The sequence below is a fragment of the Haemorhous mexicanus genome, chromosome 1, assembly GCF_027477595.1.
Source record: "Haemorhous mexicanus isolate bHaeMex1 chromosome 1, bHaeMex1.pri, whole genome shotgun sequence".
Lineage (NCBI taxonomy): Eukaryota > Metazoa > Chordata > Aves > Passeriformes > Fringillidae > Haemorhous > Haemorhous mexicanus.
In genome coordinates, this window is record NC_082341.1 from 89755429 (window position 1) to 89781751 (window position 26323).

Genomic DNA, 26323 nt, shown 5'->3' on the forward strand with positions numbered 1-26323 from the left:
ATACAGGTAGTTTAAACAAGGTGTCACTTCTTGCTGGCTCTTCCTCCTGTGAGAGCATGGGGGAGAACCAGGTATGAGAAGCTCTTCTCAGTGTCCTGAGCTTTGCATCTAATCCCATAAAATCTCACTCTCTCCATCCCTGCCAAATGGCAGGGTGCTTTCACTTGCAAAATATTTCAAAACCTGGGTAGTGTTTCCTCAAGTGAGTTTTGTTAAAGATATTTTTAGTAAGAAACCAGTTATCATGATCATAATACCAGGGGACCTTGTTGGTTATCAGCCATGCTGGTGGTTTCCAAAGCCAAGCTGCAAACCATGTTAGAAACTGATGAACATCTCTTTCCTGAAAACCTGGATCAGTATGCTCCCTGTCTGGCGTAGATGTGCTTTGGGTCCTGGGAAGAGAGATGGCCCCAAAAAGTGACCTTCATAGCATGGAGCAGTGCCAGGTGCCTTCATCCCACACAAGAGATCAAGCAACTACCACGGGGCACATGAGGCCACCACTGCCAGGGAGCCATGGTGGAAAACACTGGGAAGAAGAGACTGAAGGAGGGGTTCCATGAGGGAGCCCTCAACCTATGGCGAGGCCTGACTTTTGGCAGTGAGGCAAGGACAGATGACAGAGAAACCTGCGGAGTGACTCTACTCTTTCCTGCAAGGGACTTGGGCAGGTGTCCCCTAAAAATTTAGACTTTTTCATGTCATTACCTAATGAGTTCCTCTCCCATGCTGGGATTTCCCACCTGAGCATAGTCAAGGAGTGCTTGTGGCCTTGCTGTTGTGTTAAGATCTTGACAATAATTTTTCTGAGGTCCAAAGGTGATCCCAGGCTGCTGTCCAGGGAATACCTGTACTGAGATGCTTCCATGCTGCGGTTTAAAAACATAAGCTTTACAGCATCTCCTTTTTCTTTGCAGGCTGGAAAAGCTGGACATTGCTGTGTGATCTCTGTTGTAATCTCCCTGAAAGAATTTTCTGAGTAAAACAGAACCCAGTTCCTCAGGGGTTTTATTTCCCTCTCAGATCAAATAGGAACCTTCTCAGGACAAACATTAAATACTTTATAAAGGTCTTTCTGCTGCTTCTGAGAGCATCTGTAAAGTAATCATTATGTGAATAAAATCAAAATATGTGTATAATGATTCAAAGGCAACCTAGAAATAACTGTAAGGGTCTCAAAGGAGATAATAATGATTCTAGGAGCACACATGGAGACCAGCTCAATCCCAGGTGCCTAAAATCACTGCAGGTGAATTCACAGGTGACATTCAAATGAAATCTACTCCAAAGCTGGGCCACCACGAATATAATGTTCTACCAGCACAGACCTTAATAAGGTTTCTCCGTGGGGTTTATTGTAGGAGGAAGCCGATGCAGGTTTCTATTTATCTTTGTCCTCTGCCTTCTTATTCTGGTGAGGGATACCCACCCGATGGCTGTGAGGAATGAGAAGGTGAGAGAACTTTGCCTGCTGCTGTTCTGGTTTCACAAACCGAGCAGAGTTACCGGCTTGAGAAAACTCCTTTTTCTCCCCTTAAACTCCACTACTTCTCTGAAGCCCCACATTTCCCTCCAGCACTTCTGCCTTCGTTCGGGGGTGTTTGAAACTTTAAAGGTCATTTGCAAGCGGCGCACGGCTCTTCCGAAGCGGGGGCAGCGGGGTCGGGCTGCTCTAGCCCACCTCGACGGCCAAGCTCCATCCCGCCACAACCCGCGCCCGAGCACAGCCGCGAGGAATCCGGGCGGGTGGGAACGGCCCTGGAAAGGGGGAGACTTCCCCGCGGCCACCCCCGTGGGGCCGCCCCCGGGGCGGGGCCGCCGCCCTGAAAGCCGGGCCCGGCGGCAGGGCCGGGGCAGAGGCTGCGCCGCAGGGTGAGGGTGAGAGCCAGGGCCGGCAGCAGCAGCAGCAGCAGCACCATGGAGAGCGGCGCCGACGGGCGCCTGGACGCCGCCGCCTTCCTCGGGGCCTGGCGGCGCTTCGACGCCGACGGCAAGTGGGGACACGCGTGGGGGGAGCCGGCTGAGGGGTGCGGGGGTGCCGGGCCCGCTGGGTGCCCTGCAGGGCTCTGTCCGTGCAGGGGGGAGCGGGACCGCCGGGGTGGGTGCGGTGTGGGTGCCTGGGATGCTGCACGTGGGGCCGACGTGTCCGAGCTTTACATCCACGAGGTCCTGCAGGTGTTTTTGAGCCCACCTCTTCCTCCTCACCATGAATATCATAGCTATAATTCGCCCTTTCCACCCCAAAAGTTTTGTCTTTTCATCACTTCCCCGTTTCATCTGCTGCAGTCTCTTTTGGTCCCAGTTTGGGACTTTTTTGTTTCTGAAAAGTTTTCTGTAAGAAAAACTCCAAAGGGAGCACAGCAGCTGTGCCCAGCCCTCACACAGAAGTGACCAGATGAAACTGAATAGGACGTGGGGCTCCCCTGAGTTGGCAGATGAGGCCCCACTGCGATCCTGACCCTGAAGCCTTGAGCCACCTGCATGCAGCCCATGAGACAGATCCTGGAACTCAGACAGTACCCCTGACCATTAATATATTTGCTCTTTATTCAGACAATGGTTACATAGAAGGGAAGGAGCTTGACGATTTTTTTCATCATCTCCTGGAGAAACTGGGACCAGAAGTAAGTAGCTGTGGTGCATTCATTGCCCATCAGGTGCAAGCAGAAAAGTTATGCTGAGAGATGGTTTGTGTTTGTTGTTCCCTGATTGCCGACTTACTTAGTAGTCTCGAGGTAATAAGCTTTTCTCTTGGCAACAGGGTGGCATTTAAGCATGTACAAATGCAGCCAGCTGAGCAGTTTTTGCTTAGTTTTTTCCAGCCCAACAGCTGCTGGTCAGGGGGAGATCACAGTTGGCACCAGCTGAAGGGGCTGGTTGGCAGTGTGGAGAGAAGTAAGAGGGAAGTGGAGTGAGAACAGTAAGTAGTTTACTGTTGCTGAATAGAACCAAGTAAAAAAGCATGGGCGCACAGGCACACAGCCTGGCTAGCTGAGCAGAAGGGCAATGTTCATGGTTTATTTGTTCAAGCCTGTGCTGATTAGTTTTGTTCATATGATAGGTTTCTTTCCCAGGTCAATTTTTAACAAATATACTCTCGTTAATTTTAAATGGTGCTTAGGAAGAAGGCTTAGGTCTGTATTGCCACAAATGGCTAAATGCCAAATGAGCATCAATTCTGTTGCTTCTGAGATCCAAACCTGGCTCTACAGTGTTTCTGGGCTTCTCCCCGGTTTCCTTTCCTGGTTTTGGCAGCATTTCCTCTCTCTCATTGTCTGCATCTCTGTACAAACAGAAGTTGCACTACAATTTACAGGGGCTGCTTTCCTCAGCTGCAGGTCATACCTTGCCTATGAGTGCCACCATCAATGAAGGAGAAATCCTGCTACTCAGGCCAGCACTCAGAAGTTTGCAAAGAATATAATAATATTTTCACTACACAGAGTCTGCCCAGATAGGAAAAAGAGGAAACATCTTCCAAATGGAAGGAAGGGGTGTGCCAAAAACCAGAGATTAAACACTTCCTTTAGGCAAAAATTAATTAACAAAGACAGAAAAGGCAGCTGATAAAAGGCATAAATTCATGAGTATCAAGTGTAAAATCAGAATTGTACTTATAAGCCAATTAGTACTCTTAGATTTTTAGGCCTTCAATTAAAAAAATAGAAGCTGTGAGTAATTTTTTCAAGCATGTTTTTCTTTAATTTGCGAGTAAATTTGGACTGAAATATTGGCAGTTTCTGCAGAAATGTCTTTCAGAGCATGGATGATTAGATGAAGAGATAGACATGTAAAAAGGCTTCAACGAATCAAAAAAGATTCAGGAATAAGAATATTTAGGGACACAGAAAAGCTGATTTCAAGAGAAATCAGAAAGTTTGTGATTCTTTACCCAGGAACATAAGATGAAATTGGGAGCTGCTAGTCTTGGGGTACTGAAACAGCAACACAAACCATGCTCAAACAAACTCAGTAACAGCAAACATGAGATGTTGAAGGAGACACTTAAAATGAGGCTGCAGAGCTCAGTGCTGCAGTGGGACCTTCAAGTGGGGCTCTCTGGAGTGAGCTGATGGTTATAAAATCCAGGGATAATCAGAGATCTCATTCTGAAGGGAGCTTCCTAAGGATTTGAGTCAAGAGAAACTCCAAGCCCCACTCTAGCCCATAACTGCCCTCGTGCATCCTTCACATGAGGTCCTGGGACAGCGTCACACCAGCTGAGTAGCAGAGCCTGTGTGTTAGAGCAGTTTTGTAGTCTTACTGATACAAATGTGAACTCCATTATATTGTGTCATTTTTTATCAGCACACAGAACTTGCAAAATGAGTGTGTTCTAGCAATGAACTTCCTGCTTTAAGAAATCAAGAACAGTTTTATTGCTAGTTAGAAGTCCCTCCTTGGATGACTCTAGCTTAACTCAGCACCCTGATATAGTTTGCATCTCCTTTGCTTCTGCTAGCTAAGTTTTGCCATTAAAAGAGATAGTTTAACACAAATTGAATGGAGAAAGAACCAACTCCCTCTCCTCCTATTAAATAGAAGAGACAGGCTAATTCTGAAGGACCATGCTCACTAAGTTTCAGAGTTCTCAGACAGGCTCCCAAGTGCTTTTGGTTTTTTCCCTCTAGTCTTCTTACCTATTTTTGGCAGTGTTTCCACTCTGGTAATATTAGTGATAAAATTACATGGCAGGCTGCAGGCAGAGCAGGCTGTCTTTGTGGCAGAAAACCCAAAGGGAGCTTTGGCCTGGGAGGCTGAGAGCAGTCCTCTGCCCACTCCTCTGGCTATGGGGGTCGCTTGAGCACCAAGTTAAACGAAGGTCTTAACTACCTTTGTACAATGAGTTTGTCTAACAACATTGAGCCATTTTTCTCTTTTTCACATGATTTATATTGTACAGGCTATTTTTATGGCAGGAGGGGTAAAGGGTCCCCTCTGCATTGATTTTACCACCCTCCAAGAAAGTGTCCTCTGTGATAAAAGCAGTGAGCTGGGACTGAGCATCTCTCTGCTGTACCACTCATCTTGACCTTTACTCCTTTGGGTTCTTGATGTCTTAGTTTCCTTGCACAGTAAAAGGGGTAGACAGCAATACACTGGCACAACTTACAAATATGTCACAAGGATTAATTAGTGACTATGTCTGAAGTGCTACACAAGTGATAAATAATGTTATCAGCACTAGAAGTTGCCTATGCTTGAATAGAGAATGGCTTCATAATTATATTTTTTCAGCCTGCTGAAAAATTCTCTAAGCTGTTATTTTTCTTAATGACCACTGTGGTCCTTCAGCTCTGTTTTTCTTCCCAGTTACACTGCAGCATCCCCAGCTGGCACTAATGCCAGGGGATGGGAGCAGCTGGGAAAACAATGCAAAAATGAGCCTATCTGGAAGCTGAGAGACACAGCTCTTCCTGACATCTCTGAGCGAGGAAAGGAACTTGAAATAGTATCCAGTGATGGAGGCCAATTTATTGTCTTTTATTTAACCATCAACAATTGTGGGGGGAGAGGAAAAGCTTTGCAACAAAGGTAGACTTGTAGTAAACCAACCAAATCCCAGATGCTGTTTCCTATCCCTTCTCCTCCAGCAGTGGATAATTACTGGAAGCATTTGGACAATGCATTTAACAATACACTTTAACTTTTTTCTGGCCCCAGAGTGGTCAGACAATTGGACTAGATGTTTGTTGTAGGTCCCTTCCAACGGGAATATTCTATTCTATTCTATTCTATTCTATTCTATTCTATTCTATTCTATTCTATTCTATTCCTAAGAAAATCCCTTCTGTTTCCAGGTGTGTGTAATTTATCCACATGCCAGCATTACATCTTCTAGCTGCTGGCACTATTCACCTGTTTCTCTTATCACTGCTGTGACTTCTCTCTAACTATTTGAGCCTCCAGCTTCCAACCTGCTACCAGGTGGCAGCCGTGAGCTCCCTGAGATCTCTTCTGCTCTTTCATTAAACTCTTTCTTCTACATTATGGCAACTCTATCCATATATTTTTAAAGTTTTTATACTGAGGTGAAAGCCCAGTAGAAAGGGCTTTCCTTGCAATGTCAAATCAGTAATTTTATTAGAACAGGAACTATAGCTCCTGCATTTCTGTCTTATATTCCTGTGCATCTTTTTCTGTATGAAGATCTTCCTTGCCTGCTCTTTTCTATGGTTTTAATGAAGCTCTATGTATATTCTCATAATAATTAAATAGGACTTTTATAGAGGAATGGCTATAAATTTTGGGGTTGGATTACTGAAAGTTTCCATAGAACTAATGATGCCTGGGCAAATATGGAGAGAAATGCACATTGCCATTGGGCTTTCTCAGAAATGTATTTCACTTTGCCTAAATTTTACTCAAATTAGATAGAAAACTTTCAGATAAAGGATGGTTGCCTTCTCCTAACTGTAAGTGTGTAGAAGACCACAACAATTGTTGAAATATAGATTTGATCAGACAAGACAGGTATTGGTCTTGTTTGAATCCCTCCTGCCTGGAAACCACATGGATAGTTATGACTGGAATGGACCGAAGTTAATCCTCTGGAGCTCACTCTGAGCAGCCATTAAGGATTTGTCTTTGCTTTTTACTTCCAAAGAATAGAAGCACCCTCCAGCTATTCTTGCACTTCATCCTTGCCTTGCACACTGCATTGTCTGTCTAAATAAAGTGTATAATTTAGCATGGCCAGGAATGCAACAGCTAGTCAAACAAAGTTTAATGGCCAAAATATCAGCCAGCCTCAAAGCCATCTAAGGCAGATTTCCCCTGTGCTTTATCACCCCAAGAGACCTAAGGTCAATGGTGACCAGCAGGTGAACAGCAAGAAGATCCCTAGCAGAAAGCAATCAGCTTGCATCCACACTCAGGATATTTCAGAATTCTAACCCCCAGGCAATCCTGGCTCTTTGAATATTAGGACAGAATTCTTTCCTGTCAGGATGGGGAGGCCCTGGAACAGGTTGCCCAAAGAAGCTGTGGATGCCCTATCCCTGGAAATGTTCAGGTTGGATGGAGCTTTGAGCAACCTGGTCTAGGGGAAGATGTTGGAACTGAATGATCTTTGAGGTTCCTTTCAACCCAAACCATTCTATCTTTCTGATTACTGCCAAATAGAGTTCTTTCTTTAGGTGTGGCTTCCATCAGCCTTGATTACCCTAGCCAGCTCCTAATCCTGTTCCTCCACATTAAGGCATGGAAGTGCCTCGAGGTATTTCTTAATGCTAACTCAACATACCCATGGTAAAAATGACACAATATGTTTTCATCACCCAAATGCACATCAAACAACTTTCAGCCTAGCAGAGAGGACAGAGCAGAGAACCTGTCCAAAACCTAACCACAAAATCATGATGGCACAGGAAGACTGCAGTAGCATTTGTTGGATGCTGGTGTCTGCTATGGGAAAACAGCTTTCCCACATTTGAGCTGATGAGAGTTAGAAAAGAAACCAAAAACACGATGCGGGATGACAGGGTAAGTGCTCATCTATTGTCACATGCAGGAGTACAGTAAATCCTAACCAAAGTACGGGGCCAAATTCTCAAGTGATGGCATTGAAGTTAAGTGAGAAAGATTGGCCCAAAGGAGAAATTGGCCCTGGAGATGTAGGGTAAAAACTCACAATTATGAAGGCAATCCAACCTACAACTGCATGGGGGTAACAAAGTCATTCATGAGATTAGTTTTTGCAATGAAGAAATGTTTGGCCCAAAAATGAAAGGTTCTTCTTCTAAAGTCAAAGTGTACATTACTGACGTCTCTCATCTGCTCCTTGCTGGGCTCATATTTGTACTGTGTAGCTTTTGGCACAATAATAGTTGTTGATTTTCATACCCAGCTCTCCTTCTTGGCAGACACAATGTATTTTCATAGATCTTGTAGGAACTCTGTATCTGTGGGACCCTTGGCCTTTCTATCATATTTGGCTGAAACACTAGAAGACACATGTTTGAGCCATCATTTTCAGAAAATTCTCTAGGTTTTTTTTGAGAAATAGTGTATAATGGTCACTTACATGTAGTTTCATATTTTTTTATACCCTAATCAATATAGCAGCTTGCTTCTAAAATCATGTCAAGAAAGAAAAATAAATCAGTTTATTACAGGATTTTCTTGACCAGCAGGAATTAAATGAGACATCCCATTTCATTGAGTAGGAAAGGATCTGAAGTGCTCCATACATTCACTTTTTGCCCTCCAAACCAAGTGACTCATAACTGTGTTTTCATCAAGGCAAAATTCTGCCAAGCATATGAATCCCTTAAGGAACAAAAATTTAATTAGTCAGCATGAGGCAAAGACTGCAACAATAAAAAAGAACAAAGAAGACAGATTACAGCCAGGTTTCCAAACAATCATAACCAGCCATGACAAAGAAATAAAATGCTGCAGAAATTTTAAAAATATGTGATCATGCCCTTTCTGTGATTACAAACTATTAAAATCAGATTACCTTTGTGATGCTACAGATACTTCTGAAGGGTTTTCAGAAAAGGGAAGATGAACACTGGACATGGAAAGGAGAAAGCAGAAAATTCATTTGTTATGGCAACTTGAAGCACAGAAGCTTTTCTCTGTTAAACTCTGTGGAAGATCATCTGTAGTAAGCAATTTACTTGTTAGCCCTGAAAAATATGTGAGCAAAGTCATGGCAATATTTTAAACTGTTTTTTATGAGAATAAAAATTATCTGGCCTTCTCATGGTAAGTAGTAAAGATTTCTTTCCTGGCTGCAGTGAGAACATGCAGCAGCCCTTGGAAACCACGCATCATCCACAAACTCAGGGAGGTGCATGAACCAGGGAAAACAAGGAATTACAAGAAAGGCTTCTCTGTACAGAGTGACTGGAAAGGATGTAACAGCGTTCACTTAAATCCTCACAAAAGGGAAAGCTTTGAGAACCTTTGAAACTGGTTAAGGATCTGTTGCTTGAGGCAGGCAACATAATTAAGACAGCATTTTCTGATAAAGATGTGCTCAGCTACAGACTTTTACTTACTGCAAAGCCATTTCCTCCTGTTCCATCTTGTGAGACAAGAGGCACATGTTTGTATGCTACTCTTTGTTACATCATGATTTAATGCAGCAGGCAACCCCACACAGCCAGCCACTCACTCACTCACTCACTCACTCACTCACTCACTCACTCACTCACCCTCCAGTGAAATGGGAGAGGGAATCAGAAAAGTAAAGTGAGAAAACTCATGGGTTGAGATAAAGATGTTTTAATAGGTAAAGCAAAACCTAAGGGCACAAGCCAGGGCAAAATGAAGAATTCATTCACCAATTCCCATGGGCAGGCAGCTGTACAGCCATGTCTAGGAAAGCTAAATTCCATCATGCTGAATTCAGAAGACAAACACCACACTCCAAACATATTTTTATTCTCCTTCTTCCACTGGCTTTATATGCTGAGCATCACACCATATGGTGTGGTATATCTTTTGGGTCACTTGGGACCAGCTGTCCTGCCTGTGTCCCCTTCCAAAGGGAAGCCCCAGCCTCTTTGCTGATGGGGTGAGTTGAGTCTTCAGATCATTTCCTTGCTTGGACAAGGGGAACAGATCAGGTACATTATGGAGTTTTTCCAGCCTTTTAAATGTTTTTGGAGTAGAAAGGAAAATAGAGCAAGCTACTTGTTTTGCGCCACCAGTAGGTCAATCTTGAAAACCTGACCTCCCAAAATTAGTTTCTGTTTGGAATATCTTATTTGATCTGTTGAATTTTTTTCAGTCTTCTGGGATTTTTTTTTTTTGTAAAGGTCCCCTTTGAAACCTAATGGTCCTAACACAAAGTGTATTGTTTTAGCATAAAAATTTTTAATATTGGAATAATTTTGTCTTGAGCATTCATCTTGGGAAAGCCAGTTTGTGCTTCATTGTTTTATTCTTTGTGAGTAAAGGCTGGGTTTTAGTAGAACTATTACCAGTTGCGTTTCATAAGCAGAATATTTATGAAGATATAAAGATTGTCCAGATTGAAAAATCCACTGTAGTGTAACCCCTTGGACTAAAAGCTTTCAGAGCTGTGTAAATATTGTAAATATTCCAGGCATTTACTTGATGTATCATACAGTTTAAATCAGAATATAAAGAGAAGGAGGCTGTCCTATTTTTATGCAGGTAACAGTGTCCCTGCCACAGATAGCTCAGTGAAGTGGTGGTTAATAGCTGACACCAAGTTGAACAATAAGCATTTTAACAAATGACTAGTTTGAAATGCACAATACACGTTTCAAATAGCTGTGATTCAAAAATGTCATTATCATTTTGGAAATAACTCATCCTACTGCGCTTGAGGGAGGATCATTTTAGAGTACTTTGCAAGCCTGTTGAAATTGGCAACTGATAGGCTCGCCTAACTCCTGGGAGATGTCTCAAAGTTTCAAGGGGCTCTCAGAAGGCAATTTAAATAGCATGGGGCTGAGTTACCATGCCAAGGGGAAAGAAAACCAAAGTGTGTGTTCAGTGATGATCTGTGCCCTCAACACCCAAGCCCAAAGGACTTTCTGGGCACCACCATGGGAAAGGAGGATCCTGCAGCCATGCCCTGGGACCCCCTCAGCCACTCCTCCTGGGGCCTGCCACCTTGGGTGCATTCCAGTGGGATCACTGCTTGGTGTTTCATCCCCAGACTGGGAGCTGCCACTGCTTGGTATTACACAGCAAGAATGCACTCCAAGGGCTGCACTGCATGGAGCTGTGCACTGGGCAAATTTGGGAAAGTCACTCACAGTCTTGTGTCACAGTGATAAAAAAGGGAGTGTATAACATAATGGAGCTTTAATAGCAGCTGGAAAGAATTAGAAACTGGGTTAGAAGATCCAGGAAGGAATAGCTTAAGTCCCACATCCACCTGGTTGTAAAGATGATAAAAACTTTGAAGGACTTTTATTCAGGGATTAGGAAGAAGGTAATTCATTGTTTTTTAAAAATTTCTACAAATGTATGCCACAATCACTGTGGGTTATCCTTCTCCCTTCCTTCTCTCCCCTCCCAGAGAGGGCCAACTCCCACATAATTGGGAGAGAAGCCAGGACCTACTCAGTGTGGCTGCTGAGGGTAACATAGGAGTAATTGCTTGGGAAGGATTAACTAGGTGAGCTTCCCAGCTCAGCCACTAATTTCATATGACCGGAAGCCTTTCCACATGATGAGGAAATTGTATTTTGTGTAGTCCAGTCAGAGTGGGTACCCTCATGGTTTCTGTTAAAGAAAACATGCCTGATGAACCTAAGCATTGTATTTCACCTGTCACAGCGATGCCTGTCAAAACATATAACCTGACAAGTCTGGAGAACTCCTCACTATGTATAAATTGATTACGGGGTTGAGCAGATACAAAGAGAATGTCAATTGCTTGAAATTCTGTGCTTTTAACCCAGAAACACTGACAGGCCTTGGTGCCAGAGCTTAAATCAGCTGACAGACAATAATAAGCAACAATCTAGCTCCACTGACACCTTTCAAGGCTGATGATCTAATGAACTGCAGAGATGTCATTCAAGGATAAGGATATCTTCCTGAAAAGCACAAGCTGAAAACAAGCAGGATGGAAACTGCTGTAACACACACTTGAGCAGAACCTATGCCCAGTGATATAATGGGAACAGTTGGGTAAAGAAGCAGGCGTCACTGAAATATTTTGGGGTTTCTAAACACTGATCTTCCAACTGAAAGCTTAGTAGCTGCAAGGATATGCGTAGGACTTATTTCCAAAAATTCATCCACAGTGGTGTGTCTGTGGGTTTTTAAAGGCATTACCCACAACTGTAAGAATGCAGTGATCCTGATGATTATTTGTGAGTGAGGAGAGATTTCTTCCAGGAGGGTCTTCTGGTGCCCTCAGCAATTTTCATGCATTTTTTGTTTTCCCCATGGCAGAGCACCATCACAGAAGAAGAAGTTCAGAGGATGAAGGAGCAATTCATGTCTGTCTATGATGTCACCACAGATGGACGCTTACAAATCCAGGAGGTATCTCTACCCAACCCCAGACCAGGATTTCTTTTATAGAAGGATGGAGAATTAGAACAGACTTTTTGTAGGGTCTGTAGGAATAGGAAAAGGGGTGATGGTTTCAAACTGAAAGAGGATAGATTAGGAGTAGATTAAGGAAGACTTGTTTTAATTGAGGGTGGTGAAGGACTGGAAGGGGTTGCCCAGGGAGCTGGTTGATGCCCCATCCCTGGAAACATAAAAAGTCAGGTTGGACAGAGCTCTGAACAACCTGATCGAGTTGAAGATGTGCCTGCCCATTTCAGGGAAGTTGGATTGGATGACCTTTAAAGGTCCCTTCCAACCAAAACCATTCTGTGATTAAGACTTGTAGCAGACTTGGGAGATCTGGATGATAGAGCCTGGGTGCAGAGGAGATGACTCACAGAGTATTACATAGGCCAGATCCTTTGGTCTGGAGTTTATTTCCAAGTTTATTTCCATGCCAAACCTGTATTTCATATACTGGATCAGTAGCTACCCAAGTTTTTTCCTTTCTTTACTTTCATGGTGTGGGTTTGTTTTTTGTTGTGTGGATTTTTTTAAATGTTTTTCATCCAGCTTGCAAATATGATGTTGCCGGATGATGAGAATTTCCTACTGCTTTTCCGACGGGAAACTCCCTTGGACAACAGCGTGGAATTCATGCGGGTCTGTATCTCCACACAGCCTCCTCCCCCTTGCACACCACCAGCTTCTTCAGCACCAACCTTTCTGTCCGCTGTAAAACACAGCTTGGGAAATAGATGGGTTTTGTGGAAGCAAAACGCGTTCTGACCTTTTCAGGTAGAGAAGGTTTTACATTATTTACACCAGCAAAACAGAGGTGTGGTATCTAGGACTGGCCAAGGGTACCCAGAGAACTCATTACATTTCACAAACACTCTCAGCCACCTATCAGTCATGCCACTGCAGACAAATGTCCCCACCCATCAATTCACCCCTTCAGCTCCTCACCTGCAATAAAATATAGACCAAGACAGCAGAGTAGGTACATTTTAAGCACAATTTTATTCTGAAACATTAGACTGTTAGGGCTTGGAGAAGAAACCTCCATAAGTTGGGTCAACAAGCCCATAGAACTTTGCCCAATCTTCCTCTGATCTCTGCCCCCTAAGTATCCCAACGGGGAATTTCAGTTGTTCCAAGATCTCATGCAGTTACTTTTATTTCACATAGAAGCTGGGGGCTTCTGCAGATCAATTGCTTGTTGTATATGGCCTTAACTCAGAGCAATAAAAGAAGCTGCATGTACAAATTAGGTAAAAAAATGCAAAACAGTTTCTTAGTACTGTCTTCCTTTTATAGACAGTGTGTCTGCATTAAACATGTGATAGCAGTATGTAGCATATACAGCATCCAAGTGTGAGTAAGAGCGATTGTGTGAAAAGTTTATTTTATTTCATCTAAAATTAATTGAATGTTGGCTAATGCAACAACTTGCTCATTATGGAAGTTCTGCTTTGAATCTTTACAATCTATCACAGAGCAGATGAGTAACTACAATATTTATGTGCTCTCATCAATCTATCCCCATTCAGATCTGGCGCAGTTACGATGCTGACAGCAGTGGATTTATTTCAGCTGGTGAACTCAAAGTAAGTTATTCTAACAAATCTCTTTGGGCTTGACCTATAGCTCACTGATGCCAATGGGAGCCCTTCCATCGGCTTTACCAATTTGCTGTCTTTTTGTATGAGTGACAAATGGCATTTCTGTGTTGTTCATAGCGAGTTTAGGGACTTGTGCCTTCTGGCATGGTCTCAGGGGCCCTGCCGGAGGGAGGATGGTTTGCAGTTGCCCTCCATGTCCTGCTTCCCCCTAGCCTTGTCCCATGACCCCAGTTGTCCTGGTGACCTGAGGCATCCAGTGAGCCCCTCAAGGCTTTGCACATGTGCCTCTCCCAGCTAAACAGAGCCAAAGCCATTGTGTTTTTCTAAAGGAATTTCTTCTCAATCTCTTCCTGAACCTGCAGGTTTTCTGAACACTGATTTCTCATTAAAACTCAGGCTATTGAGGCAAGAGCCTGTTCAGAAACCATAACTCAAACACTTTGAACCAGCAATCACAAAAGTTCATCCCTGGGCTGCACATAATGTGCTGAAGTCTCAGTGTGGGGCTTCAGCCTGTGTCCCAGCAAAAATGTTAGAGGAGGCTTGAGTGTTTTACTGAATGGTAAATATTTTGATTTGAGATCAATTAGCAACTATTGCAGGACTTATGCTGACTTTTCCTTATTTTGTGAGTCTATTAGGACTCACTTCAGTATACCTATTCTGGGGAAATTTAGTTACTTTCTAATTTATTCAAAAAACCACCATGTTTCAGCTAAAAAAAAATTGAACTTTGTCAAACTGAAGACACTAGTACTAACCAGGAATGTGAAACTAGATTTGTGTAACCCTGCTGAATTTGAATTTAATTTCCTACTGTTATTTTCTGAATTTCCACTAGAGAGTAAAATTTCTCTCTTTTCTTACTACAGGATTTCCTGCGAGATCTCTTTTTGCAGCATAACAAGATGGTTGCTGAGGTAAAGCTGGAAGAATATACTGACACTATGGTAAGAAAATATAGAATTAATGTTGTTTAGATCTGAGTACAGCCTAAGATCTCCTTTAGGGCCAATGTCTACAGGACCATAAAAGCCCTGCAAGGAGCTTAAAAGGTGTGTCAGAGATCCCTGGGGGGAGTTAGTGCACACTGCTGCTAACAGTTTTTGCACTGGACATCAGCTGTGAATGCATTTCAAATAATTTTACTGTGAGTTGAACTATCTCCTATGAGAAAAGAGCTCCACTTTACACCAAAGCTGGCTGAGCTCTAAACCCCTTTAAATACAGGTGAAGTGCATCCTTCTTCAGGATATGTTAAGCCTCAGGCAGAGCTCCAGCTCATTCACTTCCTCCTTCCCTCTCTTCCTCCTAACAAATCTTTTTACTCCCAGGACATGCAGGTATTTGGCTTTTCTGCTCTCAAAGCCCAGCAAGCCTTGCTGGCTCCCAGCTGCTTCCTTGAAAGACTGAGAGGTTGAAAGTTTCAATTCTCCACCTGGCTTATCACATTATAGCTTTTATACTGCAATCAACAACATAGTATTTGGTGTGTGTTTAGCAACAGTCACCTGGATTTCAGAGCAACTCATAATATCTACATCTAAAATCAAGAAGCGAAAAAAAATCTCATTTCTGGATGTCATTCTCAAGGGTATAATTCGAATCCCACTAGCAGACATCTATCACTGCAATTTTCTAAATGGTTTTCAGATGGGACTGCATTGTTTCTTGGCACAAAATCTGTGTTTGTACCTAAAAACTAGTTTGGTATGCAAGCAAACAAGGAGCTGCCTCCATATTTTGCAATACCATATTATGTATGTGTGATCTGTGTGTGCCTGGAAATGTGACCCTTTAGAGCAAAGTGAGAAACTGTGCTGTTACAAAAGAGTGTATATTTTGTTTTTCATAGTGAAGAGGGAGGAATGCCAGCTGCAGAAATTATTTTCCAACTGGCACATTTTGAAAACAAAAAAGGCCCAGAAGTTACAGCTAAAACAAAAATATATCTGGTAGCAATTTGCTGGTAGCAAATGTCTTTCATTCTGCTCCATTAAGGTTTCCATCCCTGGTGCCTAATCTCTGATCAGGTGCTGGGGAATAGGCAATCTGAAGCTTGTAGACATTGGATGGTTAATTTCCTCCAACTCATTTCCCTTCCCTTTAATTTCCCAAGAAAGATCTGTGATTCCACTACCCCAGCGCAGCCAGGTATCAATGCAGCCCAGGGCTGAGAGCCAGGAGATCTGGTTTCTATTCCCGTGGTTTCTTGTAGAAGGGCTTTGTATCTCCAGAGAAGCAGTTCAATCTCTATGTTGGAAGATAAGATTTGATGTGGGAAAAGGGATGCTTTGTATATCTAGGGAAATCTATGATCTGAAATACAAATCTGGCTCCTATGGACAAAGGTTTGCCAAGCTGCAGTGCCAAAAGAATCAGGGATGTTAATAGTATGAGAAAATAAGAATATGGCAGATGATTATTTTTTCCCTTGCAATTATTTTCTCTAAGCTGAAGATCAAGGATGTTTATAAACACACCTGATCCCAAAAGCTAAGGCAAGGTGTGAAATTATCACTGGCAAAATCTTATCCTATGATATCCTGGAATAAAATAGAGGATGTAAATTCTGTATATAACAGCAAATTATCCACATGAGCAGTATCCTATAGCATCAGATACACTCCACAAATGATTGCATAGGAAGTTATCTGAAGAAAGAAGGCAAAATTCCAAGGAGGGGAGAAAGATTTAGCCTTGCATTTGCAGGGCTGGATTAAAGATAGATAAGTGACTCAAAGGACATCAAGGTCTAGGGTAATGGCAACCATTCACTTTGTCTCTCTCCCTTCCCACATGGAGTGAGGAGCTACTGGAGTGCAGAGTCCCACTGCCACTGGGCTCTGCCACCATCACCAATGTTCGGGATAAATGGATCAGTGGCCCATCCATTTTTTCCCTGACTGTTATATCTTTGACAACCAGCAGCAGTGATTCGTTTTCTGCAGGTTGGACATATTATATTTCTCTCTCCTATTGCTTTGCTCCCAACCTTTTATCTTCTTAGAGCACAAAGTCCTTGGGAGGAGGACCTGTTTCTGCTGCACACGGCTACAGAGTCTCACAGGGTGGCCCATCTATTCTGCTCAGGGCTTTCAAGGGCCAATGTAATTATTATGCAGTTGAAATAAGCTGTGTCTCAAGGAGCTGTAAACCCATCTGTCCCCACAGGATTATACAGATCTCTGCCCTTTTTTCTGCATATGCACAGCTGGCTGCACACATCTTAAGCACATACTGATATCCTGAGTGGACCCTAGGGCCTTCTGGAGATAGAGATAAAGGGGAAAAGGCAAAAACTATAACTTAAAAGAAGCTAGCCTAGGCTTGAGGAAAAAAATAAAGGCAGAAATTTATGGTTCTGTGCTGGATATTTGCAGTTTGTGAGCAGATATCATATCAACCAACCAGGGCATGTTAAATTCTTGCCCCTTGTGCTGCTATGAATGATCTCATGCAACATAAAAAAAAATGCTGGGAAGAAGGAGAGAGTATTTCTTTTGGAAGAGACTGGTCGTCTCTGGAAAGGAACATCACTTTATCAGGTTGCTTAGCAGCTGCTTCTTAAGAGGCTATTCTTTTCCTTGTGACCTTGGCATCCTTTCTTCAGAGAACACTGGTATAGATCAGGGATTTGATGGAAAAGTGATGAACTCCTATAAAGACAACAGGTAGTGAACACATTGGCATTGCACAAACTCTGCGAGTCTGCTAAATCAAATCTTAAAGAGCACTAAAGCCACTGGGGAAAACCACAGAAGAATATTTGAGTTCTCAAGACTCTTCATGGGCAAATTAAAGTGACAATGCTGTTGTGAGGAAGCCCCTTTGTAGGCACTGTTGCTTTTCTTCCATGCCTACATAGATACATATTTGTATTGATAGTCATTAACTGAATGTGTATTAATAATTATTTACATGCACCCACTTGCAGTTCTTAGTCTTTGAAAACAATCTGTAGGTTTGTTGCCTTCCCACAGGCAGTGACCAAGAGCTGTTGGCAGGGAGCAAGTGCTTGGATGTTGATGTGAAGCCTAGTATTGCTCTGAACTTGAGAAGAGGCCCCAGGGGTCCGGCTATGTGTGCTTTGGGAGACAGAGCGAGCATAGCTGAAAATGGATGGAAGGTTTAAATAGCATGGTGAGAATTTTCTGCCTTCCTGAATAAACAAAAGCTAGAGAGATGAAGACTGGCCCCCTTGATACTTCACGATGAGGATACTGTGTATGATGACAGTAGAACAACCTTTTCAATCCCCCCCACCTCCCCTTGCCCCCAGGAGCAAGCTGTTAGTAGGTTTCTGGGTCCTGGTGAAGTTTCAGCTCAGAAATACCCATCTCACATATGCATTTGACAACAATTTTTAAGAGTGACAGATTCCATTATCTGTGTGTGCACACAGCTGTGCACTCAAGCAGAATATTGTAAATGCCAGGATATGAACTAGATTTGAGATATGGTTTCTGATAGTCTGCAGCTTCCAGATAGCAGCATGTTACTTCTAGTTTGTAATCCAAAAGTCTACAAGCTGCATGCAAGGCAAGCTCATTTCTGAGTCAAACTTCCGCAATTTAAGTTGTTTATTCTGCTGAAACATTCACGAGTGCAACACTGACATTCACTTTTTTCATTGACTTATGTTGATAATGTCAGATGGAGCATAAAAAATGTCTTTATTCTGAGTGTTATTATATCTCAGTAAAATGCAAAGGACAGTTCTTGTCCAGCCTGCAGGCCATCGTTGCCCACCACAGGTTAGTAGTCTAGAGAGACAATAATGTAAATGCACTGACTAATAACAAGTATTGGTCATGAACTACAGCATTTGAAAGCTTGTAGATGGTGATGACTGAGGATGAAATCTTAATGCCAGAGAAGTCAGAGTAGATATTTTTCCCAGCTGTAATGACACTGGGGTTTTGCTGGGCTTATTTGCAAAGATTCTCCTGGGAACTGAGCTATGTGCCCTGAGGACACAAGCCTGCAGCTGAGGCCTCCTCATTTTCTCAGTACAAAGGGGAAGAGGTTGTCTTCTTTCTGAGGATGATCTGTGTCCACGAGTATGCACTGTGTACTACCTTTATTGTACATCGGGAGAATTTCCAGTGCTTTTGTGTCTGCTGCCTGTCCCTTCTGCAAGGATAATGAAGAGTTTCAGTGTGGTCAGTTCCATGTGAAAGTCTGGCTGTGTTCAGTGCTGATGCCAATGTACTCAGGTGAGTAAATAAAAGCCAAAGCACAGAAAATTCAGGTGGTTTAGACCCTTAACGTCTTACTAGTCAAGGTAGCATATCTTTGTTAGCAAAGTCTCTTATGACCACCAAACAAAAGGTGTGATAATGGAAAGACAAATATTTATTGTATTGAAAAAAAGCCTAAACAGATTTCATTATGTTTGTGAACACACCAAGCAAACTTCCCAAAACTCTAGAAATACCATAGGAGTTGAGCGTAGCCTACAAGATTGGTTCCCAAAGTGCAGTCTTCGCTCATCCTTTCTCCTCCTGGTAGTGGTCCATGCCAGCCTCTCTCCCAGGTGACTGAGAGGACCCACACAGCTGATGAACCCAAATCTGCATCCTGTGTCCTTTCTCAATTTAATGCCAGGGGTGCTGTCACCTCCAGTTTTGCACCACACTTGCTGTGGCATAAGCCAAGGGAAGCAGAAAATCCCATTTAAGCTCAAACTTCAGTTTTGAAGATCAAAACCAACAGAACTCAGGAGCCTGCAGGCTTTTGAACACCCCAACAGATAATGCCTTGGTCTCTTAGGAATCAAAACCCTCTTAGAAATCCTGTGCTAAAGAACTTTTTTATCTGACACAGGCAATTTGGCTGGGCAGGATACTGAGCTTTTGTCCTGAGGATAACTTGCTGGCCACGGGGCCCTCCAGTCACTCTGCAAATGCCTTTGTGATCCCATCCTTCCCTAAAGAAAGAGGCCATAGGCAGTCCTGAAGCTTGGGTTGATGCCTGTCTTGATACAGTCTCAATAACCTCTGCACTCCCTGGCCAACTTTTGTTTCAGCTGTTGGGCATAGGTGCCCATGATATATACATTAAAATATATTTGTGAGAATAGGAGGTCAAGTAAAACTGACTCTCTCAGTGTCCCACTTAACTACACACAAAGAAAGAGAGCCAGAGAAGGTATGAAAGCAGGTTTTATTGAGTCTGCTGATCATAGAACTATTTATTTTGGCTGTTTACTTCTTTCCTTATCTCTGTCATGGGAAATAATTCAGATTTATATTGCTCTTCAAAGAATGTCATATTGTGGTGTTTCAGTAGCCTTCAGAACTCTGGACTGAGAAAGCAGAGATATTTCCTTTGCTGAATTAAAAGCTGATGGCAGTTTTGATTTTGCACTTTTAAAAAATGGAGATGTTACAACTTTTATTTGCAAACCAAGCTCTTACATATTCTCTGTCTGTCTCAGAGTGCCTCAGAGTACATTCAAATAAACAGGGCTCACCCTTGGTGCACTGCCATTAAAATGTCAGTGAATTAATTTGGGCAAACTCTTTAAAACACGGGGTAGCTTGACAGTAACAGAAATGCATCATTTTATAAAGCATACTGCTAGATGCAACAGAGCTTTTGCTAAAATTGAGTGCTATTTAAACATGCCAGACCTTGTCCTTAACCACACTGTGATGTTTCATATCAGCCTGGCAGTGTAACTATACCTTTCATGAGAGTAAACTGAAAATCCATCAAATTTAGCATATCAAGACGGTGTGTGAAGGCAAAAGTTTAAATTAGAAACAATCTCATGACCATTTCAATTATCTGCTTCTCCCGTTATGTATGCTTTGTCATATGGGGTGGCTACTCTCTGTCATTCTTTGTGTACTCATGCACACGATTAGCAGATCAGATCAAACACTCATGTGCTTGAAACTTGAAAGTTTGATTAAAAAACATTTCCCCAAGCTGTTCCCTGAGTAATACAGCACATGACTGCCATGCAGTGGGTATGCATGAGGTCCACTTGTCCCAGTAACAGGATTAGGTCTATCTTATTAGCTGTGGTACCTGAACTAATTCAGTGAACACTAGCTCTTCCTCCCTACATGTTTTCCATCTTTCATGTGTTAGTCACTGGGCAAGAATTAGCTTGGTGTAGCTCTTCCAGCCAGACTTTTTTTCTTTCTGTTGACTGGTATGGATGATAAAAATATTGCACGTGTTTGAAAATTGTTTTCAGGTTAGTTGTGGCAGAAAAAGGCCAAAGAGATAGAAAACACTAAGGTTCTCTCTTACAGAGCTGAAGGAGGTCAGGGAGGGGAGTTGGTTAGTTGTAAATAGACGTGGTCAGTCACTGAAATTTCAATATCAAGCTGAAAGATAGGGTGCAGGTGAAGAATGTTTCCTTCCATTAAGCCATCCACCAAGGAGTTTATTACCTCTCTATTAAATGTGTTTTACTGGGATCTGTACTGCTGCAGGAATATTGTAAAGAGCTCAGAAACTGGTAGGATTGAAAACCATACACTCACAAAATTGATAATGAAACAGAAAGCCTTTCACATCTTAACCACTATCTTTCATCTAGTCTGTTTCATTAAGAGTGCACAAAACTCTTCCTGGTTATTTGCAACTTTTGGAACCATGAAAATATGCTGCGATCACAAAGTAGAGCAGATGCAAGGCAGGCTGGACACATGATGTCCCAAGGCAAGGACAGCCATGCTGGGATGCTTATTTATTTATTCCTTGGAAAAGGACATGAGGCTGGAGATGTTTCCTTGGAAAAGAAACATGAGACTTGTCCCAGACAAGCCAATGTGAAATGAGAATTTTTCCCCAAGTCTGCATCTTGGACAGAAAACCACCAGGTCGGTTCTGGCTCTTGGAGAGGAAACCACCAGTCAAAGGAGGAGTCCAGGTGGAAGTATTTAGAAAATTTCTCCCTTTTTCTGGCTTTTTTTTTTTTTTTTTTTTTTTTTCAGGACCAGGGCAATGTCCGTATTTAGTTTCTGAAGGTCTTTCCTACAGACCTGCTTTATCCCCATGTAAAGTGGGAAGGGAGGAGTACTGGTATTTGATTGCTTTGGGTTGTTGTCAGAAAGCTGGTGGGTTTTGCTATTCCCTTGTGCCACCTTTGTACTTGGTGCTAGCACAAGATGCCATGCTGCCCAGGGTTTGGGCAAACACCCTGAGCAAGCAGAGGGAAGGGCACAGGCCAGAGCAAAATGTATATTGCCTTTTTTTTTTTTGTATGCATGTTCTCCTTATGGCACATCTGTTTTATCTCTGTCTTCATGATTTATAGATGAAAATCTTTGACAAAAACAAAGATGGACGACTGGACCTGAATGACCTGGCAAGGTAGGATTTAATAATGTTGGTGGAGTGTTTCATCTCCCAATGGTAGATCCACACAAGGTGATGCTCTCCCTCTAGGGATGTGCAGTTGAATTCTGCCTCCTTTTGAATTAGATCTGCTCTGATCCCACCTCTCCAACACATGGTCCCCATTGCAATAATCTGAGAATCTAGAGCCAGGGATAGGAGCAGTGCCAGGGTCTGTCTGTACAGCATCAATGTGCTCTGGCATAATCTGAGGCGCTTCCCAGGAAGTGGCAAAGCAACAAGTGGCTCTGTTTCTCAAAAGAAGTCCTTTCAACAGGGTCACAGACATGCATTTATTCTTCATCATTATGTGCAGCAGGGATTGCAAAGAATTTTTACTCCATTTTGAATAATGAAAGTGCCACCACAAAAGAGTTTGGCAGTGGCAGTAGGAAAGAATTTGGAGGGCCAGGGTGAGATGCTTGTGAATAAAGCTGGGGATTCAGTCATGTGCCTCTGTATCTTTTCTGTCCCTGATACCTAAGAGGCTTTTAGATGGTTTACACTGCCTAGAGATAGAGAGTATGCCTCTCTCTGTAAAAGTATGTGCATTGGTTGGATAGGACTTTAAGTTTTCAGATACAGTCTTAAAAGGCCAGTTTAGAGGATGGGGGGACAGAGGCACTGGTTTGCCACTGTTGCTCTGTGCTTCAAATCCCAGCAAATGCCAGCACAAATAACTGCAGTGCATACAGCAGTTCCCTTTGACCATGAAATATCTGAGGAGAATCTGGGGCGGGATGAAGAATATCTAAAGGGGGTTGCTGTTAAAATTTTCTCTTAAATACAGTTCTCTTTCAGGAACCAGGCCATCTGAGGCTCTCCTCTAGTCTGAAAACATTTCTCAGACTCCAAATCCCTCCATGTGTGGACAGAGCTCAGCAATGCCCTGTACCATGGGCTCTAAAAACCTCAGGGTTAGCAGAGCAGTTGGAGAGAGAAAAGGGTTTATTAGTGCTTGACAGGCTTTAGGAGATGAAAAGAGAGGAATTCTGCCAGTCTTGGTGTACAGGCCAGTATTACTTTGTCCTTTACTTTTACAACCACCAAGTTCTCCCTGCAGTAGAAAGCCATAAATCACTTTCTTTATTGCAGCACAGCAATCCAGTTACAAGGAATGATTGTCTGTTAGCTCTTACTTCAGAAGCTGACACCCTCTGTTGTGCAGGACCACCAGAAATGCTCTGGGAGAAGCAATGGTGCTAATAGGCATGTCTGTGGTGAACTAAAGGGCACCCTCTGTGCGCCATCAGACAGGGAGAAAGGCGCGTGTTCCCACAACAGCCCACTGTAAATAATCCCACAGGCAATTCTCTCTTTTATAGGCCTTTAATCTAACATCCCTTTGCTTTGCAAACAAGGAGAGCTCAGAATAGTTTGTGTGCAGATGATAAAGCGAAAAGATCGTAATTAAAATCTCTCCATTCAGGATTCTGGCGCTCCAGGAAAATTTCCTTCTACAATTCAAGATGGATGTAAGTAGCACTAATTTTTGATACACTGGTCCTGTCTCACTCAGCTACGATGACCTGGCCCCAAACTTGAAATTTTTGCTTTAATTTTTCATTTGTTTGTCCTCTCTGTATGCAGGCTTGCAGCACAGAAGAAAGAAGGAGAGATTTTGAGAAGATCTTTGCACACTATGATGTTGTGAGTCCCATGAGTCAGTTCATTCCCTTGCAGTTTGTAAATGACAGAGTTAGTGTTTGCTGCTGAGACTTCCTCCTGCTTGGTTGTGCTGGAGTCACTGCGGAGCGGCAGCTGTGCCCAAGCCCGTGGCCCATGAGCCCAGATGCCAGACTGGGAGGGGTAAAGTAGGGACAGAGAGTAGCAATGCTCAGAGGTCTTGTGTCAAGGACCCATTTTGACTTTCTCCACTGCCATGGCCAGTGCTGCTGCATTAGCAGTTTTCCTGCAGGAGATACAAGGGAGGAAGAGGAGGTGGTGGCTTTAGCACTCACAGTCTCTGTCAGTTCAGGACCTGCATCACCACCACATTATAAAATAAACCCCCTTCCCATACCGAATCCATGGCTGTTTAGGGAGTCTGACTCAGGACAGACATAACCATTTAACTGCCTGTTAGACATCAGCAATTCAGTGCTGCTTCTGACAGTCACACAACTCCCTCAGGATGGTGGGAGAAATTGCCTTAATTTGGTGGGAAGAGATGGTTTGGGAAATACAATGGGATCTTAGATATCAAGAAGAAATTTTTTGCTGTGAGGGTCTTGAAGTGCTGAAACAGTTTTACCCAGAGAAGCTGTGGATTTCCCAACCCTGGAAGTGTTCGAGGCCAGGTTGGATGGGGCTTTGAGCAACCTGGGCTAGTGGAAGGTGTCCCTGGCTGTGGTAGAATGAATTGGAATTGGATGATCTTTAATGTCCCTTCCAACCCAAACCATTTCATGATTCTGTGAACTTTATGCAAGAAAGCTTGGTGACCAGGTGTTGATACTGACCAGTAAACGCTGTAGTGGTTTTGACTCACTAGAGAGTTTTGATGTTTATTCCTTCTTTCAGAGTAAAACAGGAGCACTCGAAGGCCCAGAAGTGGATGGGTTTGTCAAAGACATGATGGAACTGGTCAAGGTATCTTCATGGCTCCATTTGTTAATACCCTGTATTTCTTAAAGATCAGTGCTTTTGGAAACGCAATGTGCACAGAGACACTAGTAAGGTCATCACAATTTCTTTCTTCTGTTTTCCTTGTGGATGTGGTTCTCACCAGAATGACCTCATGGTTCATTAGTTCATCTCAGGGCTACAATTTAAAATTACTTGAGGTCTGTCTACAATCAAGAATAGCATATTTGGTGTGTCTCTTCAGCCCCTGATGGATTGAAGAGTCTGTCTTCATTGGATTATCTTGAGTTTCCAGATGCAGTCCAAGTTAGAGCTTTTGACCCAGACAGAATCTGGTCTTTAGCTTCCTCTGAGCCTGAACTGTTGCCTTTCCACACAGTGTGAGATATCTGTGCTGCCATGTCCATTCAGGAGAGAGCAGAGAATGGCAGCTGTGTGCTGATGCCTGCATGTGTGTGTTCTGGCCATGCAGTGTGCAAGGAAGGGTGCAGGGATGGGCAGGAGGCTGCATTTGTTCTGTGTGTGAGTGTTTGTAAAGAAGGGAAATTTGTACTTTGCCTAAGGGCCTTTATCAGCATTACCCTTGGATACGACAAGCTGTGCATGTGAATTTGATCCCCTCCTGTGAATGTGGGAAGCAGAGCAAGCAGTACAGCATTAGGAGCATACAGAAACTGTGTAGCCTGTAAAATGTGTCTTCAGCATGAACTTAATCCACAAAAGGTATTTTTACACTTCTGGCTAGCCTGTAAAATAGCAGTATGCTGACAGAAATGTCACATTAGTCCTTGCACAGCAGGTTTGAGAGAGGAAACCAGATGAAAGCAAAGGTCTTGTAGAGCCGGGATCTGCATTGCACAACTTTCTGAAGTTTTCTTTTATATGGATCAGATACTGATGGCCTTGACTGAGCACAAAAGTCATGGTGTATTTCCATAGGGTCACTTACAGTTCCATGAACCTTCTGCTTTTTCAGGGCACCCTTTCCTCATCTTCTGTTTCCTTCCCCATGGCATATGAGATGATGTGGGGTCTTTTGGTTGCTCTTCCTTGGGTGGTTTTCCGAGTTGTTGCATGGTGGGCTGCTTTACTAGCTGGGGAAATCCAGAGCCATTTTCCCTCTCAGCATTCTTTTTCTCTTTGCCTGCAGCCCAGCATTAGTGGGGTAGACCTGGACAAATTCCGCCAGATCCTGCTCAACCACTGCGATGTGAACAAGGATGGGAAAATTCAGAAATCTGAACTAGCTTTGTGTCTCGGGCTGAAAATTAACCCATAGCTGGGAAAGTGCTTGTGGTTGTGTTTCCCTTGAAACATTTGCCTGCTGCTCCTTGTAGAAGTGTGTTCTGTGCTGCTGTGGGAGTGGTGGGGAGCTGAGGCACCATGCTGCCAAGCTGGAGAGTGGGATTTGCACGGCAGCCTCCTCACTCCACCAACTCCTTTGTGATGTTCACTTGCTGCTGCATTTTGTGGGTCCCCTTAGCAATGTCTGTCCACCAGCAGATGAGCTGATCAGAGGACAGGTTGCTGTTATTCTGCCCTCATGAAACGCTGCCCTCCCATTCTCCTAGGATAGGAACAAGCATCTCCTCAAAAACCCTCAGTGCTTTCAGAGTGCAGCTACTAGGTGTTTCTGATGGTCACTTTGTATGTGTGAAGTCATTACTTTGGTGAACACTGTGCCTTGTGCATTTAAAACATTGGATGGATGACAGTGTATTTGTGCAGAAATAAAATGGCAATTACAGAAA

At 43.1% G+C, this 26323-nt stretch overlaps 1 protein-coding gene across 1 annotated transcript; it reads left to right on the plus strand.

Annotated features, from left to right (window-relative positions):
- Nucleotides 1-1877: 1877 nt before the first annotated feature.
- SCGN (secretagogin, EF-hand calcium binding protein) lies at nucleotides 1878-26323 on the plus strand. Its single transcript, XM_059852473.1, has 11 exons — nucleotides 1878-1993; nucleotides 2557-2627; nucleotides 11899-11991; nucleotides 12574-12663; nucleotides 13554-13610; nucleotides 14498-14575; nucleotides 21907-21962; nucleotides 23416-23461; nucleotides 23577-23636; nucleotides 24510-24578; nucleotides 25723-26323. Exons 1-11 carry the CDS (start codon nucleotides 1921-1923, stop codon nucleotides 25849-25851), a joined length of 822 nt encoding a protein of 273 aa, XP_059708456.1. The 5' UTR covers nucleotides 1878-1920; the 3' UTR covers nucleotides 25852-26323.